At 32.5% G+C, this 25,690-nt stretch overlaps 1 protein-coding gene across 1 annotated transcript; it reads left to right on the top strand.

Annotated features, from left to right (window-relative positions):
* The first annotated feature begins 634 nt into the window (after positions 1-634).
* On the top strand, positions 635-22,303 carry LOC143204489 (odorant receptor 49b). The gene is made up of 7 exons (XM_076417035.1): positions 635-968; positions 2,536-2,697; positions 3,262-3,719; positions 6,334-6,433; positions 15,443-15,547; positions 18,951-19,109; positions 22,121-22,303. Exons 1-7 carry the CDS (start codon positions 636-638, stop codon positions 22,166-22,168), a joined length of 1,365 nt encoding a protein of 454 aa, XP_076273150.1. The 5' UTR covers position 635; the 3' UTR covers positions 22,169-22,303.
* Positions 22,304-25,690: the final 3,387 nt, after the last annotated feature.

The following is a 25,690-nucleotide window of genomic DNA, read 5'->3' on the forward strand; positions in this document are numbered from 1 at the left end:
TAATATTTCTGGTAACCTACATGTCGGGTAATACCTATTCTGTTAGAGGAATTTTATATTGTTTATCATTATCATCTGATATATTACGCTTATTTTCTTATTATATATTACGATTATTTTCAACGCCGTTTGGTACATCATTGTATATCAACATTTATGACGACAGCACATAGCAATGTTGCTTCATTAACTAGAATTTTGGTCTCCAACGTTTGCTGGTTTATAACTTCTAATTATTGTCTCTAATGTCTTAAGTAATTTTGTAAATATTCGATAAGATCGGAAAGCATTCAATCTCATTTTAACTAACTACGTTCTATTATTTGTGATAAAAAATCTATACGAAAAAGAAGAAAAGCTATTATACCTGTAAATTAAAAAAACTTTAGCGTTATACAAAGTAGTAATATGAAGAAACTCATAATAGAAACCACACCCTACATATATATTATATACCACATAATTTTTTTCTAACACATCTAAGTGTTCATTATAAAATCTAAACTTATAGTTAAAAAATCGATTGTAAATGTATAACATAACACAGCACTCATTAAAACTTTGTATCGTTTCCTTTTCATAGAAAACCTATATAAGCCCATTACCAAGACGTAAACAATAAAAATACAGAGACAATGGCATCGCGTACTTCATCCGATATATCCACAATTTTCAACAGGAACAAGAAGATATTAACATTATGCGGATTCTGGAAACCGGAGAAGTATTCCGGATCCAGAAAAGTTTATTTCGTGTATACGTGCGCCATTATTAGTTTGCTGGTATTGTTTGTAACACCGCAGGTTCTTTATATGGCTGCGAATGCAACTGATATAAATAAAGTGAGCGAAACTTTATATATATCTTGTTGTGCTTTTATAGTGATGATCAAGAGCATTGCGTTTTATTTGAACGTTGCCAAGGCTCAGAAAATAGTAAGAGAATTTAAGACAAATGATTTGTTTCAGGTAGGTACATTGTTTTCAAATTTTCCTTGTTTATAATTTTAATGGATGAAATAATAATGAAATGTCAAATATGTACAAAAACTGACAACTCAGAGCACTTAACGATACTAAAAGAATATGGAGTGTTAATGAATAGAAATAATACGAAAGTCAATCAAAGGACGGTCAGATATCCAGAAATATCATACCAGAAGAACCCAAGAGAACGGAAAATAAAGTTTATAAAATTATCTAAAGTCTGCATACTGCAAAGTAACGTAGGTGATGATGATACCATAACTTGGGCAACTCGGTTACTTTCACTTTAGATTCAGAAAATCAATCAGGTCTTTAGATTAATAACGAATAGTACAGATTTATAACACGAAAGTTTGATGTATAAATTAAACAAGATGTTTTCAAAACAATATCTATATCAATATATATAATTCTAAATGAATAATTAGCAAAAATAAACAAAAGACGAATATTATGATCTAAAATATCTCTTAAATATATCTCCATAAACGGTTATTTATCTTCTAAACCTTAGAGATACACCTAAAGCGAGTGATTCATCACTTTTCTAAGCAATCAATTAAAATAAAATCTGTTCCTATCAACATTTTATATTTTAAATGTTTACTAGATGACACGGTGAACTTTGTATCATCTACGTCTATCTATCAACGTCTAATTTTTTCTGATAATAGCAATATCTACTTCGTAAATGTTCGGTGAATTAAACCTCCTCGCGTGCTCACCGGCAGGTGTTTTGTTAGGTCTGATGACGATATCACGGCTGTCAGAGAGCACCTGATCTAATGTTGTTATGGAAATTTTGACTAAATCGTTATTCTGATGAAGGAACCTATGTAGTTCTTAAAAAATAGTTTACATCATGATTTGTACTATAACGAGCTCTATCAATTTCCGCAACCGGATGTTTTATAAAATACATTTTTAAGAACTGATGATATGCTGATGGTAATACAACTGGTAATATAATCCCTAGTAAGTGATAAATTTGTCCTCGCTGGTCTGACACATAGATGGCGCTATTAGAATTAAATCCATATGTTGTTTAGTTAGCACTAACCCTTAAAAGATGCGTGTATAAAGTTGACAGCTGTGGGATCATTAGTTTGTGAATTATAGCATTTTGAATGAAGCAATTTTTGCTTTTGTGAAAAAAATGGATAAAAATGAATTTAGCTTGTTGATAAAATATTGATTTTTGAAGGGAAAAAATACAGTTGAAGCAAAAACTTGGCTTGATGCCGAGTTTCCGGACACTGCCTCAGGAAAATAAACCATCAAGGATTGGCATGCTAAGTTTAGACGTTGTGAAATGAGTATCGAAGACGGTGAACGCAGTGGACGCTCAAAAGAGATTGTTACCGCTGAAAACACTTAAAAAATCCAAAAAATTATTTTGAATGACCGTAAATTGAAATTGTATGAAATAGCAGACACTCTAAAGGTATCAACTGAACGTGTACATCATATCATTCCTGAATATTTGTCGTCTCAGCTCACTTTTGGCCAAAAACAACAGCGAGTTGATGATTTGAAGCAGTGTTTGAAGATGATCAGGCGTAATAAACTCGATTTTTTGCATCGGTATATGACAATGGATGAAACATGTCTGCATGATTTCACTCCCAAGTCCAATCGACAGTTATCCGAGTCGACCGGACATGATGAAGCAGCTCCAAAGAGTGGGAGAATGCAACAGTTGACTGCCAAGGTTATGACGTCTGTATTTTGGGATGCGTATGAAATAATTTTCATTAATTACCTTGGAAAGAGTAGGACCATAAACAGCTACTATTATATAGCGTTTTTGGACCGTTTGGAGGATGAAATCGCCGGAAAACGGCCGCATATGAAGAAAAAAAAAGTGGTGCTTCACCAAGACAATGCACCGTGTCATAAGTCAGTTAAATCGATATCAAAAGTCGATGAATTGGACTTCGAATTGCTTCCTCATCTACCGTATTCTCCAGATCTGGCCCTCAGCGACAATTTCCTGTTCTCATATCTCAAAACAATGCTCGCTGGGAAGAAATTTTCGTCGAATAAAGACGTGATCGCCGAAACTGAGTCCTATTTTGAAGCAAAGGACAAATCTTGCTACAAAAATGGTATCGAATAGTTGGGGGGTCGCTATAATCAGTGTATTACCCTCGAAGGGAATTATATTAAATAAAAAAAACTTTACTATGGTAGGCTGGGGAGATTTTAATTGACTTGCTATTTTCAACTGTTGCAAGCACAATATAATTTTGCTAATATTTTCTCCAATTTTTAGGTAACCTGTGAAAGACATCTCAAAATTGTTCAAAGAACAAAAATTCTGGGAGACGTCTTGTTTTATTTAGGAATATTCTGCGGTACACTGACGCAATTGTTTTGGTCAATAAAACCCCTATTGGCAAGAGAACGCACTTTACCTATAAAGGGATGGTTCCCATACAACTCAACCAGGACTCCCTATTTCGAATTGACTAATTGGATGCAAACTTCCACCAGCTCCTTTTGCATTCTCCACACCGTGAATATTGATTCATTTGCTGTTAACCTTATTCTCTCAATCGGTGCTCAATGCGATATATTGAAATATAACTTGGAAAATTTAAATAAATTTCAAACGAGACATGGAGTTCTGCAAAAAAGAAATACCGAGATGGAACATCACCAAAAATATTTTGTACAGGAAATGAAAAATAATCTTAAAATATGCATTCAGCATTATGATTTAATAAAAAGGTGAGTTCGGAGAATATAATTAAAGAGTGTTTATTTGATTTGCCGTATGATTTGGTAAATCCTTTATACTGCATTTAAAATTATTTTATCTAATTGTTGATATTTAAATTAAACGTGATCAAAGTACCTAACAGGTAAACCAGCTCAATGTAAGCCAATGTCGACAGGTGCTTGACACGTGCATGGATGCATGGTATAGATGAAAGGTCTTCTGATAAGTTCAAAAGAAGCTTGTGGAAAGCATTGATACAGGCTTGCAACCGCAAACAACAGATTTTTTTGCTTATTGTTCATTTATATTTTTGTATAAAAAATCAGTTTAATTTTTTTCGAAAATGTCTATATTAAAAATGAATATCGTTCCGGTCATCGTATTCACCGCACAGGCAGGACTTAATTTTTTTTTGCTAAAAAATCTAAACACTATCTTTAAAGAATTCTACAGCATAGAAATAATTGTTTTACTATATATTATTCATTATTGTTCGAATTGTATGAACATATGTTTATTATCGAAATTACTTTTTTGTCAATCAAATATTTAGTAATAATATAGACATAAGTAGTTATTAAATTAATTATAAATAATTAAATATATATTTTGTAACTATTAACTATGGCATTAACATTGCATGACTGCTTCTATTTCACAAATATCATGGTCGCCGCTTTTAAGGTCACGATGGTCTCCTTGTTGACCATATTTTGGACATATACTCACCTAGTTCTCATAAAAATTATTTTTGGTATTTATGTGCTTGTTCACTTTCGTAATCGCTTAAGAAAACACCCAATACCTTTTAAACACTAATAAGAAATTATCTGTTTTGATCTCAGAAATAACCGTTTCGAAATGTAAAAATGAAATCCCTAAATGTACTAAATTTTAACTAAGTTTAAGAAATTAAAAAATAGGAATAAAAAGTATTACTTATATTAAAAGGGATAATTATGATATAAAACTTTAATAAAATATTTAAAAACCCTTTTCAAAATCAATAAGCATTATCTAATTTGACCTATGTATATTAGATATCTTATTTTATTATTTATCTTATTTTATAATTGTATATTATTATTACCTTAAAAATTGTAAAATAAAAAACTTATTATTTGTCTAAAATATACTTAAAAATATAATATTTGAAGTTAATGAATATAGTAAATACATGTTACACTTTTGATTAAGAGTCATCCTATTCTTTTTATATATATATATATATATATATATTTTGAGGTAGTTAATTGGACACTATCCACATTATATGTAGCAATGCAAAATTATACATTTTTACACTCGGCAGTCCAATTTATTATTTTCATTCGTCAGAACAAGCAACACCTAATTATTATTTTTCTTGTTACATCACCTTTTGCTCTCAGTATGTTGTGCACATTCATATAAATATTTGATAATATAACATAATAACAGAATCATAAAAATATATAAGAATTATCGGTTGCAATGTTATAAAGCATCTGCTGAGAAATATATGTCATAATTTTCAGTTTTGAAACCTCAATATAAATAATTTGAAAAGAATATGATATTTATATTTAACTTATTTAATATTTAATATTATTATTTAACTTATTCTGCGGTTCGGAGAATATACACAGATTATGTATTACAATTAAATTGTCGATATAGATTTTAATTTAGACTTACTAATTCATTTAGGTACATAAGCATTTGGTCGGTCTGAAATGCAAAGACCTTCCCGTTCCATAGCTTCATGTTTCCTAAGAGTTTTCCTGAAGTTTATCATTATATACTTTTTAAAACAGTTTCTGCGCTAAAGGAGAATATTTCGAAAAATAATTCATCAAATAAAATTAATTACCTTCACATCCAGGAAAATAACACCCATAATTTTGCATTTAACCAAGTAATATTTACCTGAAATGCTGCAAAAATTATGTTATAACAACGAACTTCCTTACAGTTATACACAATAAAACACAAAAAAAACAAAGATAACCTGTCACGAAGATGTCGCAAATCTGAAAACAAGAAATCTGTAATATTTTATGTCCAGCCTTTTAGTGATTCGGACGCGAGAAGCATGGTTATGGGTGTGCTGATTTACCTTGCTGTCTTTTTCTTAGAACTTTCGTATCGCATTTGAAAGCTTACAGATGTCAGACTCTAACAAATGTCCAAGCCTTGAAGTCACACAGTAGTAACAGGCACCCGGAAGAGGCGGACGCACTACTTTAGAGAAGCAGCTTGGCCGATTCGGTTTCCTTTCTTTTCTATCTCCTGCATTACTGATCTTAAGTACTTGAACTCCTGTACTTGCCTAGCTGGATCCCATTGATATTTACAATTGCAGACAATCCGTCAGTTATCAATATTTAAGCATTTTTTAAATAAATTTTCGGGCTATATGGTGCTGCAGTGCGAATTATATAACGAAGAATATATTAAGCCCCAACATGCGTTATTAGCGAATATAGCACTATCATCAACGAATATCAGATCGATCGAAAAATCAATAATTGAATACATTTAATATCAAACTAATAATTGTTGTTGCTGGAAAACATATATTTTTAAGCTCCAATTTTCTATCCGATACCCCTTTTGTGATTTGTGTGATTTTTTTTGCAGGATAACAAAAATGGTTGAAGATTTGTATCATGTTGCTTTCCTGGCATTAATTATTGGTGGTGGATTTATATTTTGTACGATATCATATCAATTATTATTAGTAAGTATTGTGTTAATATATATTTATAGCTAGTTAATATATAATAAATGTAATATCTTTCTCTAATATGGACAATTACAAATGAATATTATTAAACCGTCTTCGTCGGCGCAGTGGTCAAGGCGACAGAACGATCATCCTACTGTCGAGAAACTCGCGGGTTCGAATCTTGCTGGGGCATGGTTGTACTTTATGTTTGTGATTATAATTGTAAATGTCTTTATAGGCAACAGTGGAAAATCCGACATGGAATAACCACTCCAGTTACGGTAGAAACCAGGCTGGGTAAGACTGGCTGTTTACTGTTATGGTTTCTAAGTTGATCACTGTTCAGTCGGCAGGCTTACTGCCGAGGACGGTGATTCGGAGAACCCATGTTAAACTGTAGGTCCAGTCCAGATAAACCCCTAGTTGGTAAACGGAGACTTTAAAATAATTTTAATAAAACATTAATAATTTTTAAGACATTATCTTAATTATTGCTGATAATAAAAGTCGACATATTTTGAAACTATGTTATCAAATAATTTTGGGATATAATATTGTATTTTATGATATATTATGATAATCTTGGACAATATCCTTGATTTGAATATTTGCCATTTGATTTTACAGGCTATATTTAACGAGAACTTACTTGGTAATAATACTTTAATCATTTTAAAAATATATAATGGTAATAATACTATTTCATATTCGAAGAAAAGTTTAATATCTACGTTTGAGATGGAAATATATCTTCAATATTGGTTCAAATATTTGACTGTTTTTATTTCCAGGAACAGTATTATGAAAAATATAAGGTACTTCGATAAATTATATATTATATAATAATACTCATATAAAAATGGTTATCTATGATTTGCCATTGCTGCTCTTGAATTAATAAACCGCATATAAGCTGATACATTTCCGAGGTCACAAAATGGTTTGGTTTGGTTGTTGTGATAGATATAACGAAACAATCTTCTTAAGAGCTTCATTTGTAACTACCAGCTCAGCTTCAGTAGTTGACGTTGCCTGCTACCGTAGCTTGTTTTTGACTTAACCATGAAATTGCCCTTCCAGAATACTTTATGACAACTCCGGATGTTGATCGACCTGATTCTAAGCAAACTCCGAACTCTGCATCACAGTAGCACTTTCTGGATTCGACCTGTATGTGATTCCGTAGTTAGCTCCCCTTGACTGTAGGCCAGATCTGGTCTAATCCCAAGCAATAGATACGTTAATTCTCCGACTACTTCTCTGTAGGGAAACTTCTGCTTATCTACTTACTTGCATTATCTTCTTTCCTTGATGAAGTTTCTCCAAACTACAATGTAGGTGTAGACACTGCTTTGCACTCTTCCATTCAACACAACCTTTATGCTCGATTGCATCGCGGCACCTACTCCCTCTTCTTGAAGCTCTGAAACATCTTTATCAAAGTCATCCTCTGAACTGTCCTCAATGGTGCTCTCCTCGTCGCTGTCTGTCTCATAATCTTGTGATTCATTATGAACAGTTTCCTCTTCGGGTTTCACTTCTTGAAATCCACGTTTCTCTTCAAATCGTACATCTCTAGACAAAATGACGCTCTGATCCTTTTCAATTCATATTCTAAACCGTTCATCACCACCATATCCTATGAGGCGCGGCTTTTGTATCCATTCTTCTTTGATTTTGACTAGGGATATGGGCGTAACATGTTGACCCAATGATCCTTAGATGTTTGGTTCGCAGCTTCTTCCATTCCACAATTCGTAAGGCCTAGTACCATCTACAGATGATATTCCCGTTCTGTTCAGAATATATACCGCGGTGTTACTAACTCAGCCCATAATCCTGCTGGATATTTCAAGGTCCTGGCCATTTCAACAACAGTTTTGTTGTTTCGCTCACAAACTCCATTCTGTTCAGGAGTGTAGGGTGCCGTCAACTTTTGTGTAATCCCGTTTTTGCATAAGATTGATCTAATCTCTCCATTCTCGAACTCCTTGCCATTATCACTTAGCATTTCTTTTACTGATGTCTTTGTGAGGTTTAGAAGCCCTTTAGTGCTTTAATTACCTCTGACTTTTATGCTCTAACTATCCTTAATGCGTTATGCATTAACTATCCTTAAACAAAACAAAGTAACACTTCTTTCCTAATGATTCATGAAAAGGTCCACATACATCTGTTGATATTAGTTCACCTGGAGTTTTGAACATCTCTCTTGTACCAAATGGTAAACGATGTGCCTCTCCATATTTACATGGTTCGCAGATTTCTTATGTATGCTTATGTATCTTGACATCAATACAAAAATCCTTCGGGAGTTTTGATTTCACGTGACGTTTATCCTGATGACATTATCTCTCATCATACAACTCTAACAGATTAGATTTTCCCCTGGCAACATTACATACATCAACTCGATGTTTAGGTACTAATGGTTTAATGGCTGCTTTGTACAGAGTACCATTTACTGCACGTAAACCAAATAATTTCAGTTCATCATGAATCTTTATAGAACAGGACATAGGCGTTGACACAAACTTACTATTTTTATTACGGTCATGAGTAGCTAGAACAGAGAACAAATTTTAAGAAATACTCAGTTTATACCAGTCATCCTTCAGTGTCATTTCTTCATTGAACCGAACTGTTCCTTTTCCATACATGTTTCATAGCCCCATTGCCAATCCAACAACTGTTTTCATATACCTCTGCAGAAAAAATCTCACCGCATTTTGTTAATAGTACTGTATTTGTCCCCATTGTCTTGTCCTTTTAATTCTTCAGGGTTGCATCCTTAGACGGTCGTTCATCAGCAATCCACTTTTGACATTGTCTAACCAATGGTCTGGTTGTTGGCAATAGTTGCAAGTACTTTTGCTTTGAAACTTATTTCTAATTGTTTTACTCTTATTTACATTGCTTGATATTGCCACAAAAAATTTCCTGTTCAACTTTTACATCATTTTACATCATTTGCTTTTGTCAAATTTCTTGCAATTTTGTAAAGTTGTTCTCTTAGCTCTTGGAATGTCGTCATATCAACTTTTTTTGAAGTTTTCGTTTATCACCTACCATTTGCTTAATGTTTTTGAGATAATTGATTCCTCTAGTGTTCCTCTTAATGCCAGGGGTATTATTTCAAGCAGCTTGATGGATGTCTAAAGTAAGTTTCTCTGCTTCTATGTTAAATTGTTTAGTTGTCTTGAGTGGTATATTCAGCTGAATGCGATTATCTAATTCAATTGCAAGTCAAAGAGTGTTGGTTATTGTACTTGTTTTATTGTGTTCTCACTTAAACTTAGGTTCAGTGGCGAATGACCTAAACTTAGGCTAAAATTAATTTCTACATTCACTTAGTTTGTAGATATATTTCTAATTATTAGGTCCTAAGTTTTATTTGAACCTGTCGACGAATAAGTTGGTATTCCTTTAACATGTCTTAACATGTATCATCCAACTGTTTTTATTCTAAACCCATCTTGCATTTTTAACAGTGAGGAACAATCAATTTGGTATATATGTCGTTAATTAGTGAATTAGCATAGAAATTTATCCGAATAAATTCGCTTTGAAATGCACGAAAAAAAAAAGAAATTGCTTTATACCAATACAGTAAAAAACATTAAACTGTGATCATACACCACAAAGGTAAGTTCTCCTTTAAACTCTAAAAATTAGTATTTGACCAGAATGTTTTAAAACTATTTCAATCACGAGATAAAACCTTTGCCCTGCAAATATAAATGCAATCAAAGTAAACATTTCTGTCAATTTTTTTAATTAAATTATATTTACCATTTCGATGTTATCGTACTGGGTATGCTTATTTACTTGGTGCAATTTATAAAATCCTTTTTGCTGATTACAAATTAAATCTAATCGAAAAACGCGTCGTTTTATACTGCTCGCACCCCATAAAATTATTGTCGTAATTAAATTTCCGCTAAGTGAATCAAAGTTGCTTTTTTCGAAACGATTTTAACTTTTTCACGAAGTTCCATCGATAATACGATTGGCTAATGCATGGTGGAACTGTAACGGCCTATCGGTTTATTCGTCGTGCTATAAAATCCATCTAAAATTACTTTTAAATATTTTTTTAAATGAAAATATATTGTCGCCAAACTCAGGTCAGAGCTGTAAATATTATAATTAAGAAGAACACCATCAGAGTAGACCCCAGCCAGTAGATATAACCCATCAAAATACAGTATCAGATTCCAAAATTACTTATTTTCAAAACACTTGGAAATCGATTTATTAAATGCGATAACTACAATGAAAAGCATATACATTGGGGTTCGAGACTGATTTCAGCCAAGGGTAAATAATTGTTTAATATTCGGGCATATAGTTGTCAAACTATTTAACAGGTAAACCGACATATTGCCTAGGGATACAGATCTATCCAGTTGGCAAAATACCCCAGAAGTCCAAAGAAAACTAAGCGATAATGAGTACTCTAGAGAAATGACACTAAAATTAATACCAGAAAAAAGAAAAGCGAGAAAGAACTGGCCTTGTCCCGATGTCCAGAAAAATAAATCTAAATTGTATATTTCAACATCCCAACTGAGATGTGAAACTAAACAATTTAAAAATGACACAATGATTGAATTTCTGCATGGACTTGCTAATAATGCTAGTGCTGTATATTCGCTATAGAGAGATACCAGAAAGTTAAAAGGACCTATCATGCAAATGCCTTCGATAAAAAATGCGGACGGGGGCTGGACCAAAGATAGTCGGAGGAAGGCAATATGGTTTGCAAACTCCCTCTGAATTAATATTAAAATTAATTAAGGATCAATTATTATTATCCTAATAAATGATTCATTCAAATTATAATTCGTACGATAATTGTGAAAGGTAAAATTACTCCTAAATCACGAAAGCTACCTCATGAAATATCGTCATATCGGCTGATTTAACTTTTGACGACAATATACAAATTACTTGAGAAAATTAAAATGCTTTTTCCAGACCAATACGTAAACCGTTTATTGTCATATATAACTTATCGATACTCCAGAGTTAAATAAGATGATGCTTAGGAAACTTGAGAAAAAACGAGCAAGTGTACAACAGGGAAGTTTAATGGCACCAGTCCTTTATCTACGGTAAACTCGTAACTTTCCTACATTCAATGAAAATGTTGCTAGTACATTTTCACTGAATCAACCGAAAAGTTACAAAAAACTACTTCCGAAATACAATGATACAAAATATATTAATGCATATCGATTTTACGAACAAAAGAATCAAGCACAACCAAATTTATATAAATTAATAAGTAGTCTCGTATGGAGATACAAATATCTTGGCATGGCCCATGAGAAGCCATGTCTTAAGAAAAAATTTGAGGAACTTAAGCTGTATGTCTGATTAAGGATTTGAGGTAGAAACTGTCGATAACGTAGTAAAGGACAATGCCGAAAGACATGAACAGAAGTTACATTAAAACATTAATGTTAGGTCCAGCTCCTAGATAATATTGGCTTAATCGGATGATTGCAGAGGATAAAACCATTTTATCTAGGAATTCTATCTTCACTGGAAGTTATTAGTAAGACTAAGTGTACTTTAAAAATAATGACATAGATATTAAGCACAAAATGTCAATCTAGTCTACAAGTACTTTGCAATTTTAGAACCGCAGCAAATTAGTATAAAACAAATAGCTTATTAGTTTATATTTACTAGATTTCTATTCAGATGAGTTGTAAGTTGATGTACTATTTTTTAATTCTGATCACTTGGAACCTACTGTTCTTTGATTGGCTTGGGGTTGATTGGTTCGGGGTTAAATTTGAATACATTTATGGGGGACTGATATCCCCAACTCTTAGTATAGGTAGAGATTTGATAGGGTGTCTGGAATATTGCTAGGTTCCAAAGAAGAATCTTACACTGAACATATTTGTTGAGCTTCTCACACACACAATGCAGGTTTCTTGGGTGTTTACATTCCTCATGAACCATGGAGCGTTAAGTAACATACGAAATTTAAGTAACATCCTGAAGTAGGTCAAGCTGTTTATTGCAGACATATGTTACTTATACCAGAAATGATCTACAAACATATCGACATTAAAAAATTCTTATACTGAGTATTAGTAATTGAAGACAAAAATTAAGATATTTTATAGATATATTGTCTAGGTGGAAGTATGATATTTGGGCCTAGTGAATGTCATTGCTCAAGTTATTTGTCTTTCTCTGTCATTGCTCAACTTACGAGAGTTTTCCTATCTTCTCTTAACTGATATCCTGGTTCTTCCTTATTTCTGTTCATGATCCCTTGATTATCTTTACTTGTCTTGTGCTCTCCTTAGGCTGCAAATGTCCTTTCCTTATATCTTCATTTCCCATCCGGCCAGTTTTTATTGCACTACTGATTCTTCTATAGGGTATTTCAATTATTTTGCGTATATCTTATTAACCTTCCTTAACAATACCCACGGCTTAGAATCGAATGTTAAGATTGGTCTGTATATAGTTTTCTACACTCCCATTCTCGATACGGTTGCTACTTTTAATAATATTAATAATAATCTTTCTTAATTAATTTATTATTTATAATGAAGTGAAAATTCATTGTTTTTCCAATTGTGGTATTCATTTCCATTATCCTGGTTTCCATTACCTTCGATTTCTACACCCAGATATTTAAATGCATTTACTTGTTCAATTTTTACATCCTCAGTTTGGACATTTATTCTGAGACTCCCATTACTAAAGTTTTCGTTTTGCTTTTATTCACTATCATTCGCTATTCTATTAGTGTCATATCTACTACCAGTTAATATCAGTATATCATCTGTAGAAACTATTATCCACATTTTTGTTTAATCTCTGCCTTATTTTAGTCCCGCTTGGGTTAAGGTTTTAATATCTAATTTTGGTTGTCTACAATGGGAGCATTTGTATTTATCCCATATGTTTATATATATTATTCTTACAATCACAACACTCCTTGCTCTAATATAACCAATAGTATCTCTCATTGGACTGCATTAAATGGCTTTTCCAAGTAAATTAGTATATTTGTTTTTTAGGGGTGTACTTTTTCGACTATTTTGTCTTTTGTGCCGAATATATTGCCTGTATAGACATCTCCCCTTTAGGAAACCGCATTGCTATTTTATTAGCCTTATCTGCTACTAATTGGACCACTACTATTTAAATAGAATTTGCCAATCGTGTTGGATTTGTTTCTGTTTCCCTGCTATCTTGTAAATTTCCACTAATAATTCAGTATTGGGCGGCCATTCAGTAATAGTTCTGATCCATTTTTAAAAACATTTCTGGTATTAGTTGGACAGGTGTTTTTCTCATCTTCCGATTTTCTCAGTACACTAGTTTCTTCTTCAATTACCTTTATCTTCTTGTTGATTGGGTTATTTTTCGTATGTTTATTTCCGTGGACAAAGCAATCCCTGAGGGTTTTCCTTCAATATTTCCATTATTTTTTCATCTTTATTTATTATGTTTCGTCATATTACATTTACTGTATCTATAATACCACGTTATTTCTCCCTTGTTTTAAAAAAATTGTGCTCGATGTCTATCAAATTTCTGGTACTACCTCTTCGTATTATTTGTTTATACTTTCATTTTGTTAGTTGTGACTTCCTATGGTTTCCATCTGTGTGTTTCCTTTTGTTGCCTTTTCTTATTGTCATTACTATTAATTTATCAATCACAATCAATTTCTATTCCACGTCTCACTCTAGTGTTCATAATATCTCTTCCGATTCTGCTTTTTTCTTCTTTTAATTCACCATTACTCTTTATTTTTCATTTTTTATTGCATCTACCATCTTCTTTACCTGTAAGAGTCACCACACACCACACATAATGCTTCTTTTTTGCGTGATATTTAATGACGTCGGGATATATTAAGCTAGTTTCTCGTTCAACAAGTTCTACCATTAATTGTTTTCGAAACTGTTTGGTTCTCCAGTGCATTCTCTATAATTGGCGACAAAATCAACACTATTAATTTGTTGAAAGCAAGACCGACAATTGGTATATGGCGGAGCAGCATCACCATATGTTTTTGAAAGTGTTTCATAGGCTTACCCAGTAGATTTTATCATTCACACACAAAATAATGAATGGCGAATGCAATTTTTAGCTTTCCATGATAAGCGCCTGTACAACGGCAACGCCGGTAATAGTACCACTTCCACAGCGCTACCGTACTTCCTCTGCCTAACCTAATATCCTTTCAATTCTCCCGTCGAACACATGTATAATTTAATATCAAAAATAAACAGTATTTCTTCAACCAGTGTTTTCAGTTCTCATGCAAATTCGTTCCAAAAATAGTAGTGAGTGTTCTGACAAATAATCGCAGCGACAGCCACACATTTCAATCGACTGACCGACCCAACGACCGCGGGCGTTTGTTTGCGAGATTGCGGGTGCACTCCGGAACTTGCCCCACATAGAGGTACGTTCCACGGCAGTTCCACTAGGAGGGGAGTTATGTGGCGATTGCCCCGACCCTTTAGGCCACCACGAATTTATCAACAAGTACAAAGGTTGGCAACGCCGGTGGATTGGTACCATGCAGTTCCAGGCTATAAAAGACCATCACGACGACGTCTCGCTCCCTTTTCTTTTCTCCATCCCCTTGTAATAGTACCACTTCCACAGCGCTACCGTACTTCCTCTACCTAACCTAATATCCCGTCGACCACATATATCATTTATCATTGAAATAAACAGTATTTCTTCAAACTGTGTTTTCAGTTCTCGTGAAAATTCCTTCCAAAAATAGTAGTGAGTGTTCTGATAAATAATCGCAGCGGCAGCCACACATTTCGACCGACTGACCGACCCGACGAACATTCCTACAAACTTAATAATGCTAAAGAGAAAACTGTATGTATTTTATGTAGGGATATATCAAAGTCATGGAATTTTGTAGTTGTTTAACAGTTGTTGCATTTATGTAAATAACTAATTCCTCGAGGCAATATTTACTTTAATTAACGTGATGTTTTTTGGTTTTAGGTGCAAATCGGTAGTACCGAATTCTTTTATCTGCTATTTTACCTGTTCAGCATGTTGACCCAACAATCGGCGTTCTGTTTTCTGGGCACCGAATTGACATTTAAGGTAATTCCTGACCGGGCGGGGAGGGAGACGGTGACCCGGTTGCACCGCCGTAAAAGGAAAACGAAATTAAATATTTGTTAAACGAGTTAAGCTTTATAAAATGGGACTGGAGTGGCTTCGAACTTTTTAAATCGCTTAGGCAAACTGACAGGCCTACCTGTTCGGCTTTGTTTTTGGCGTTTAAATTAAAAAAGTTGCCGAACAATTTTTGTTCCAAGACTTTCCGCAACGTTAATTAGAGACTGTCATTCCATCGATGCGGCAAATATGGCAAACATCTTTTTTAGCATATATTTAATATCAGCGGAAACTTTGCTTTAGCCGATTGTTAAAAATGTATGTTTTTTTTGTTTTAGTGTTTAACTTTTCTAAAATTTCTCAGTCGTACACAAACCTTATTATATAGTTTATTATAAATGTCATAAAATTACTGCGGTATTGTCCATAATAATAACTAATTGGTCATCCAAGTTCTTTATGGGTTGGTTTTCAAGCCAGAGCGAAAACATGCTTTTGTTTTGGTTTGGAGAAAATCACTAGATCTGGGTATACAATCGTTACTGTTTCCAGCATGCAGGACCACATACCTGCAATGTATTATTAAATTATGTCTGGAAGTTACATTACACTTTACGGGTTATTTTTACACTATTTAATTCCTAAGCTTCCTAAGATTGTACAAAGGTATTCATCCCTCAAGGAGCTGAATATCCATAAGTTGTCATTTATGGAACAAAGATAAGTAGACGATTGATAATAAGGAGGAAGATATATAGTGACTGACGCGCAAGCTATTCAAGTTCATGTACAGATATTTTAGTTAATTTTAAATGACGTCCGTAGTCACCGGAAGATAATGTTAAATACCAAGATAGACTAAAGTAAGGTTGATTAAAAGCGCAGGGTATTTTTCTTTTAACCAAAAAATTATTATCGCTGTTCAAATATTTGTTTATTTCTTTATAAATATATGAATATCTTTCATATTAATATAACGTTTATAAACCACTTACATCACGATCGATAATGTAAACATTTTGAGAAAGTGAACAGCACTTTATTTAAATTAGTTCATATTAACGATTATCTATCACATTACATATCCACATAGAGCAATAAAGAGAAAACTCTATAGAAGTCTCTGAAGAAAAGTTTTGCTTTGCCCAACATTCAGTTGGGGTTATATTGGGTATTCTAATAATTTGGTTAATTTAGTTATTTATTAAATGCACCTGTAAGAGAGAGGTTTTGGCGTGAAGGCATTTGATTGGTTCTTTGATAAAGTATGGAACGTGACAGCTCTGTCGTCGATAGCTGTAATGACGCGCAATTGACCAATAAAATGTAAATAAAAAAGCAATTTAAATTATGAAATAAATTTATTAAATAAAATTCAATATAAATTATGTATAAAATATAAAACTAAATATATCTAAAAATAATTTCTTCTGTATCTTCCCTTTTTCATATTTGTTTAGTGCCATCAATGTAACTATTAGAGTTCTGTCTTTTTGTCTTTTTGTATTAAAAGCAAACTTTGTGTCTTTCCCTGTTAAAATTCTGTTTACCTGTTTTATCCAAAAGTATATGGCGCACCTTATTATCTTTAATATTCTACATGGAAGATAATTATGTAGTGTACAATTAAAATGTTTTAAATTTACATTTTTTAAAAGATATTTGACAAACAATATGTTATATTGTCGTGGCAATATCGCGGGATAAAATAAAAAACATAGTTTATAGACCTACTGACAGTAATATAAAACCATTTTCTGGGGCATGATGTATCGCCTTCCCTCGTTTGTTACTATAGGAACATCTAGAATTGAAGGTATAGAGTCAAGTTGCAATTTCTCAGCTCCTGGTAATACATCACCCGTTAGTATTGAATATACTGATAATGCAGAGAGCACTTTAAAAGATTTCTCAAACATACTAGTCGAATGTGTATTACTGAATACAGGAGCTCTAATAGAAAGAAAGAAAATTTCACTATCTTGGTTACGTAGTCTTAAGCCAATAGATTTATTTGGATAATTACACAAATTTTATTTATTTAATATAATGAGAGGGTTCAAGATAGTTATTACATTTTCAGTTAATGGCACTTTAATAGATATGTTCTTACTTGGGCAATAAGCACTATTTAAGTCCTGAATTGCCTTGCATCAAAGTTCCGAGTGTATTGAATATCGGCCAATCTTGTCTTAAAAGGTTTGTATTAAGTGGCTATTATTTCAGTGGTTGTTGAACTATTAAGTGATTGATCCAAGAATAAAAGTGTATCGCCTTCTGCACAGCTTCTTTCGGAAGGGGATTAATTTCTAAAATTAAAAAATAATTGATATTTGATATGATTATTAATACGAATAAACTTACCCCAACTTACAAAAAAACATGCTGTAACGATCCTAAAGGTCTTTGATATTTAATCCAGTCAGTTTGGTATTTTTAACATTATCAACCATTTTGAAAAACACTCAAATACTTCTTCGATAAGATTCGAGTAAAACGATTTTGGATTTCCTTACTATCTGTACATCCGGGTACACAACACCTCCTAGATCGGGAATTCACTTTACTTATTGTACTAAAGTCTTATATATACTAATGATAATAACTTAATCTCTAAACGTTATAAAAATCTAAAGGCAATATTCCTTACGTCAGACATATTAAAAATGGCGACCGAAATAAATAAACAATAAACGATCCATAGAAACGAAGTGAGCCAATCAGATCCCGTCGAGGCTGTTAGCATAGCGATTAAAACAAGTAATAAGTTAAAAGTAGCGAAATCTAGATGTTGGACGTCGCGAAACATTTCCCCAAAACTTCCTATAAAATAAAATCTTTAGTTCTCTGTGCATATCCATTAGGACATTAAAAATACCTTCACCATATAGTGATGAATAATGGCTCGAGCATTATCATAAAGGCGACCGTATGGTAGATTTGTCTCAATAATGTTGCAGATATATAAGCATGTAGGAGGTACTAACTTAAAACAGAATCCCAGCGTCCACATCACTTGATATAATACAATATGAATAGAGTCTATTTAATAAAACAACCAAATACGTCATCAAATTAATGACGCCAGCAGGTTCAACGTAGACATTTGGTTTGAAACGTTTGCCGATTTGCAACATCTAATTATAAACAAAAATATTTTGAAAAATTTTGTGCAAATGCCAAACTACATTGGCAGTATATTCGACGTCGCCTATGACGTGCATTGGTTTTTTCATTGGAGAGAATACAACTTATCTCTAAATGCCTTGTTAAGCATCAAATCAGATTTATCATGATCAGGACGCATCAAAGTAACATATTTAGTATTAGAGATCTTAGTTAAAATTACCTTCAAGATAATAACTATATTTTTTGTTTGTTTTAGAGTGAAAGATTATTTTCGGCTGCTTCAAATATACCACATTGGATATATTGCGATTTGTCCTTCAAAAAAATGATGACTATTTATTACACTTCACTTCAGAAACCTTTAGTTCTGTATGCTGGTCGTTTAATACCACTGTCTGTGGATGCCCTTATTAATGTATGTAATATGCAGAATATTTTTTTCCTTTATAGCTTTAGAGCGCCATCTCATGATATTTTGTTAAACTAACCATGAATAGGTACTTTGAATTCTATCATTTTCGATAAATCCGATCTATTATTAGGGATGTACTCTTTGCATAGCTGAGTACTATTGTATATAGGCTATAGAGACTTTGATTCAACATAAACAATGGTGTTAGTGTAATATAATGGAAAATATATATGAATAAACGGGGTTGAGTAGTATTACTTGATTTCCATGCAATTAAAATAAAAATATTCCTAATTCGATTACTTCTTAACCATGTGATTTGTAATTGATGTTTTACAGTTGGTGTTTCAAATAATTTTGTCTTTAGAATGTACTTGAACATAAATATATTTAGCAATCTTATCAATGGATGCATTCTGCATAAAATGGTGCTCGATAGTTTTGTCAACGTCTAATTGTCAAGTATCTTGTGAATTTTCTTTTGCATTTATAAACGGTCATTTTCCTGACATTTGATGTTGATATTATCATTTATTATATAAGAGCCAGATTAGGTCGATTGCATAATTATAATTTTACTGCTACTGCATCACAACTAAAAAAGAACTTAGAAAGAAGATACGATAAGTTTTTTTAATTTTCATCTGAAGTAAGTGGAGATATTGGATATCATGCATCATCCTAGTTACAAAATTAGTTGGTTGCCAGAAAGCGTTATAGCAGGTTAGGGCAAATAATCCAAAATTTTGCTATTCACATTTTACAGTCAAATTGCAAAATACATGAAATAATATTTGGGAGTAAAAGGAGTAGCAGTATTAGCAAAGTGTTAGCATTAGCATTTCTTTTTGTGTCAAAATTAAATAACTATTTAAAAATCAACATTTTATATCATATATTTTTAGATAACACAGCCATATTTTTATATTTTTATTGATAAACTTTATTATCAAAATTGAACGTTAAACCAAATTGCATAACAAATACCAAATATGGAACAATTGCACACACATGGGCAACAAATGTCAACTTAGATATCTTCTAAGAAAATAGCATTCATATAATGTTTATCTACTAAGACATAATACTGGTATTTGGTAGTTGTAAGAAATTAATTATTTTGCTTGCAAAAATTATATACTTCTGGCCTAGTAAAGTTATTATGTGCCCAAAAACCTCACCTCAAGTATATAACCCAGGGTTCTCTTCTGGTGTTTTCTGAAAAAAGTAGCTGACAGAACATACATTTTGCATCTAGAGTCAGGGGCTTCTTTTCCTATTATGGTATCTTGCTCAGTGTCTGAATCGAATTCTTCTTCACCTTTACTCTCTATCACTTCATTATAGTTTTTTGTTTTCCTATTTCTGGACTTTTTTCTGTTCTTTACCTTTATTTTTATCGTCCATCTCGTCTCGTCAAAAAATATCAATGTTTAAGATATTTTATCTTCATATCGTTTCAGAACTAGTTTTAACGATGTATTAGCAGCTATAACAGATCCACAGAATGGATTCTTGAAGTTGTTATGCTCTGTCAACATATATACTATTCTGCGAGGATCAATGGAAGATGGGCTAACCCGTATTCAAAATTTTTGATCGAAATAAACTTGGCCTAGTATTTTACAAGGCATACATTACAAACAATTAATCAATTGGAAAATATAACGTTAAACTCATATCCTATAATTAAAATATATTGTTACACTGTTTCGTCCTAATTTTGTTTAAAAAAAAGTATTATTTTATGTACCTTGAGAAATTTTTAAACAGCGGTGAAACGACAAAGTCTTGCCCTACTGGTACTGTTAGTGGAATAAACGCAACAGAAGTCGTTTGTTGCGTCTTTCCATTGTTTATTTTTAAGCATTGCTTCTAGCCCATATGCCTGCCATGTGAGAAGTACACAAACACACAATATTTCTCTCTTTCCTCTCTCCCCCTCTCCCTATGCAGTGAGTACTTGCTCATATGTCATGACTTGAATATGGTATCCGTTGAAGACGAACCATTTGAGTGGCCTTCATGAAATATATGGATTTGACTACCGTATGAGAATAAGGTTACTTGTAGGGAAACCGTGACTGTATAGCAGACTGATTTTATAGGTCATGCCGGTCATAAACAGCAAAAGAACGTCATGTTATTAAAAATAACTGTTGATTAAACCTTATTGGCCCAGACCTACTTAGATCTTCAGAAAAGAACGAATTAAGAATAACGAATTATGCATTTTCGGCCAATATATTGGGCTTTATTATAATTTTTTTTATAACATCTTTATTAGATACGCTTAGTACAATCTTAATTTACAATTAATTTATTACTACTTTTCCTATGTACTTGCATTAATTAACAAGCAAGACGAGTGCGAGAGAATACATCAGTATGTATTCCTCAGTTATAAAATTATAATTATTAACTTATAGCTATAGTTTACACTAATAATACACACTAAATGTTCACACCAGTTCGTATGGTTTTGTTCGTTTCAATCTGCTGACATCCTGCGCGTTGTCCAGCAGTTGTATTGCTTCCACGTTAGTATGATTTAGTAATCTTCTTTAGTGTTTCAAGGCGAAATCCTGCACAACTTCGCAAATCCATTTGATTTCCAGGTCATCGTGCAGTTCTTCGTTGGTTACGTAGCGATAGGCATTGGTAATCAATCGAAGAACCTTGTTTTGACTGCGTTGTAGGACTATTTGATTTGAAGTTTTAGTGCAACCCCATATTTGCACCTCATAGGTCCAAATTGGCTCTATAATTGTATTATAGATCAACCTCTTTGATTTTAGATCAAGTTGAGAGTATCTTCCGACTAACTAGTATAGTTGTTTTATTTTGGTTCTAATGTGTTTTGCATTTTGTCTAACGTCAGCATCACGTTCTTATTATCACGTCTTTATTATAATGACCTATGATATATCATATATTATGATTTGGCAACAGTGATTGAATGTTTTACTATACTTCAAAAAATGTTTACTACTTCTAATTTATATTTGTTTCAGGTGCTACGTACATCTTATTCGTATTTTACTTTATTAAGAAATATATAAAGCTTATTATTACAAAATCCAGGATCTTATCTGGAACAAACATCAAGTCATCGGTCATTTATTCCTTGTACTTAATGGTAATTATAATTATTGGAAAAAATGTAAAAAATAATGTTATAAAAATATTTAGTAGATTATGACTTTTTATACCTAAAATTCACTTTCCATCTGATTGTAACATCATTGACAAAAATATGTTATTAGAAGCTTACTAAAGCTCTAAACAATTTCAATTCCTATTTAGTATAATATGTTATGTTTGGTAGTTTGTCTTGCAAAATTATCATTCAGTTCTATTTACGTAGGGGTCGTTTTTAGTATATGCAAGAGAGCAAGAGCAAAGATGTAAGAGATGCAAGAGCTTACGGCTCAGGATATTCGTAACTCTAGTCTATGATTTTATGAAAATATTGAAGAACCTCTGAAGATTGGTTAATCCTGACCGACTCCCAAATGCTTTCGAATGTTTCCTGGAACAGAAGTTTAACCATCCCCTGGTAACTGGCACACTGTCAATCATCTGTACCCTTTTATCTGAATGGGATCAGGACAAGTTTGCTGTGGATCACTTCTCACGTTGGTATACCGGGAAATCAGCGCGCGGATAATGCAGCGAAATCGTCCTCCACTGCTTTACCATCCACATAGCAGATGTTTGTGTACATACTGACTTCATTCCATTCGCGTCTTGTATCACAACATACGAGGTACAAGATCGTTGGGTCCAGGAGCCAAACACAACAGGATTTTTTCTCCTCTCTTTGCGTTCCTTCCCATCGGCACCATCAGCCACGCCGTTTCTCGCACGGTCACTTGATGACTTTGAGCCTGTCTGCTTACTGTGAGTTTTGTCACCGTGTCCCTTTTTCAATGTACCATATACTGAACGACTGTCCACGGCTCATCCAGATTAGAACTAAGTATGGACAGCAACATTTTAGAAATATCTTAACAGGAGAAAATACAGACATTCTTCTCGGATTTCTACGAGAAATCGATTTTCTCCATAGATTCTAGCCTACGATAGGTTAAGTGTTACTGACCAAATAACCATTACCATTTCGGTATGGGTGCTGATGTGTGTTGTCTAGGAAGAACCTCTACTTCGTTGTGGTTGTGTTTGTAGTCCTGTATCAGTGTTCATTTTTAAATTTTATACACACTATTTATACTTTTGGCCCTCCTGTTTGTGTTATTAATTTTATTTATTTATTAATGTATTATTTTATATATACACTTTATGTCGGTACCCGTCCCCTTTATATCAAAAACCGTACTGTTGCATAGTCGCGAAAGACGACATCTGTTAAAGCGATAAAAATGATAGAAAATTCGATTTAATTTCTTAGAGAGTCATTAAAGATGTATATGGTGGTATTATGATGGTAGAACATAATGCTTTTCAAGTAGATACATTATTTTTAAATCCTCTTCTTTAATCACATGAGTTGTTGATGGTAATTAACTAAACTAAAGATGGATATAGTAGCATTGTTACAATAATTCCTTACTTTAAGCGCACTAGACTATTGCATCAATGATACAAGATATGCTAATTAATAAAAACCAACTATTTTGTCTATTTTAAAGCCATTTACTATGAAAACTATCTCCTTCAATTTAATATAAACAATATATATCTTAAGAGATTCTTTGAGCGTATGTGAGGGTATTAGATTCAAAAAATGGGCCCGATAGATAGCGTTATGATAGAATTTTAGGTTTCCTTTATTTAAGGAACTGGTTATAAAAACAGATGACAAAATTTTAACTTCCGAAAGAAACAGATGTTCTTAACATTAAGATATGTTAGATCATAACAATTAAACATTTACAATAACATCAAAGTAGGGGGATAATATAATTAAAAGACAATACACAAAATATTTTAATAATAGTCAATTAATAGAATGTCTGAATAGGAAATATAGACATTAAATATAATGAAGTTGGGGATTTAAACAAAGTATGAGTCTTAATATTACACACTTATTATTCATTGTTCTTTTGAATTCATTGAATTTTCGCTTTCCGACAATACAATATGTTTATATTATTCAATACCACATTTTTATTTATTTTTAACAATTCCTTACTTGTTGAATTTGTTATTTGTTTGTTATAATGTTGAGTTTTCTATAGCCAGGGGAAATTATTGCATTTTAAATACCTCTTACCCTATAGAAAAGCAAATCTAGATGTGCTACAATTTTAGCAATCTAAATAACCGTAAGATTTTAATTTTTTTAATATTGCCTTTCAACCCTTCTAAACCAGAAGTCAAAATTCACTGATTATTGATCAATTATTCACTCAAAGCACATCAAGTGTTATTTCTCAACACTTTTGTTTTCGTGCGTTCAATTTTGTCTAAAATATAATAAATTTTCGACGAAATTGAATACAATTTGCCAAATTTTAAATAAATAATAAAATACATACCTCACCTGGACGAAAATTTCCCAAATGTCTGATCGATGATGTAACAATGTTCACAATTAAATGACTTATAAATTGTTACCTACTGTTTAAAACTATAATCTATGCGGTACAAGAACAAATAATAATATAATACTTAACTTTGCCGGCTTGGTGGCGCAGTGATAAAGGCGATGGGACGGTCCTCCTACTGTTGCGATAGCCGCGGGTTCGAATCCTGCTGGGGCATGGTCGTAAATTTATGTTCGTGATTGTTTAAAATTTGTGGATGCTCTAGGCAAGAGTCTAAAATCCAACAAGTAAAATGATCTCAGTCAGGCCAGTAACCAGGCCGGGTAAGACCGGATGTCTTCTGGGATGATTTCTAAATAAAGTTGGTCACTCGCCAGTCTGTAAGCTTAATGCTGAGGTCCGTGGTTCAAAGCCCACTTTAGTCCTAGTCCAGATAATAAACCCATAGTTGGTAAAATGAGACTTAAAAAATATGTTAAATAATAGAATAAAAACAATAAACGCGGTATATCCAAATCGAGAGTTTTCTTAACACCTTTTATAAAATTTAGAGCAATTTACAAACAAACACCCGATACAGAAAGTAAAGTGTATAAATAGATAGTTTTGTATCAGATATATATTTGCATCAGTAAATTTGGATATACAATGTGATCTCTTCTTTTTTTTGTATTTTTTTATAAAAGAGTTATTTTTGCTACGTAATCCTGAACAGTTACCTTGATATATAACCGAAAGAAATGCGAGTTTAATCGATTTGATATCGACGGAGGGCCCTTCGAATTCGTCATTTGTGTGTTTTAATACATTTAGAATATTCGTTTTTTATGGATAGGTATGTTCTAAAATAACAATGATTGTTTAAATATATTTCGAATAGTCATTCGGTTATTTTATCAAAATATTCATGGAAAAATTGTTTCTATTTATTCAGAATTTTTTGTTGTTGTTTTAATTGTTAAGTTTTGAAAATTACTGATAAATAAAGTAGTAATTTCGCAAAATTGCTACTGTATACCGCATTTAATTAAGATATTATATCCTTTTCTATATATTCAGTATATATTTACG

This window comes from Rhynchophorus ferrugineus, unplaced genomic scaffold (genome assembly GCF_030347505.1).
Source record: "Rhynchophorus ferrugineus isolate W39M unplaced genomic scaffold, kcgeb_rfMv2 rfM11, whole genome shotgun sequence".
Classification (NCBI taxonomy): domain Eukaryota; kingdom Metazoa; phylum Arthropoda; class Insecta; order Coleoptera; family Curculionidae; genus Rhynchophorus; species Rhynchophorus ferrugineus.

Excerpts from the sequence above, each read along its gene's own strand:
- LOC143204489 (XM_076417035.1), top strand. The coding sequence starts at position 636 with ATGGCATCGCGTACTTCATCCGATATATCCACAATTTTCAACAGGAAC. Across the intron at positions 15,548-18,950 it reads GCACCGAATTGACATTTAAG|AGTGAAAGATTATTTTCGGC; the intron begins GTAATTCCTGAC and ends TGTTTGTTTTAG. Across the intron at positions 19,110-22,120 it reads CTGTGGATGCCCTTATTAAT|GTGCTACGTACATCTTATTC; the intron begins GTATGTAATATG and ends TATTTGTTTCAG.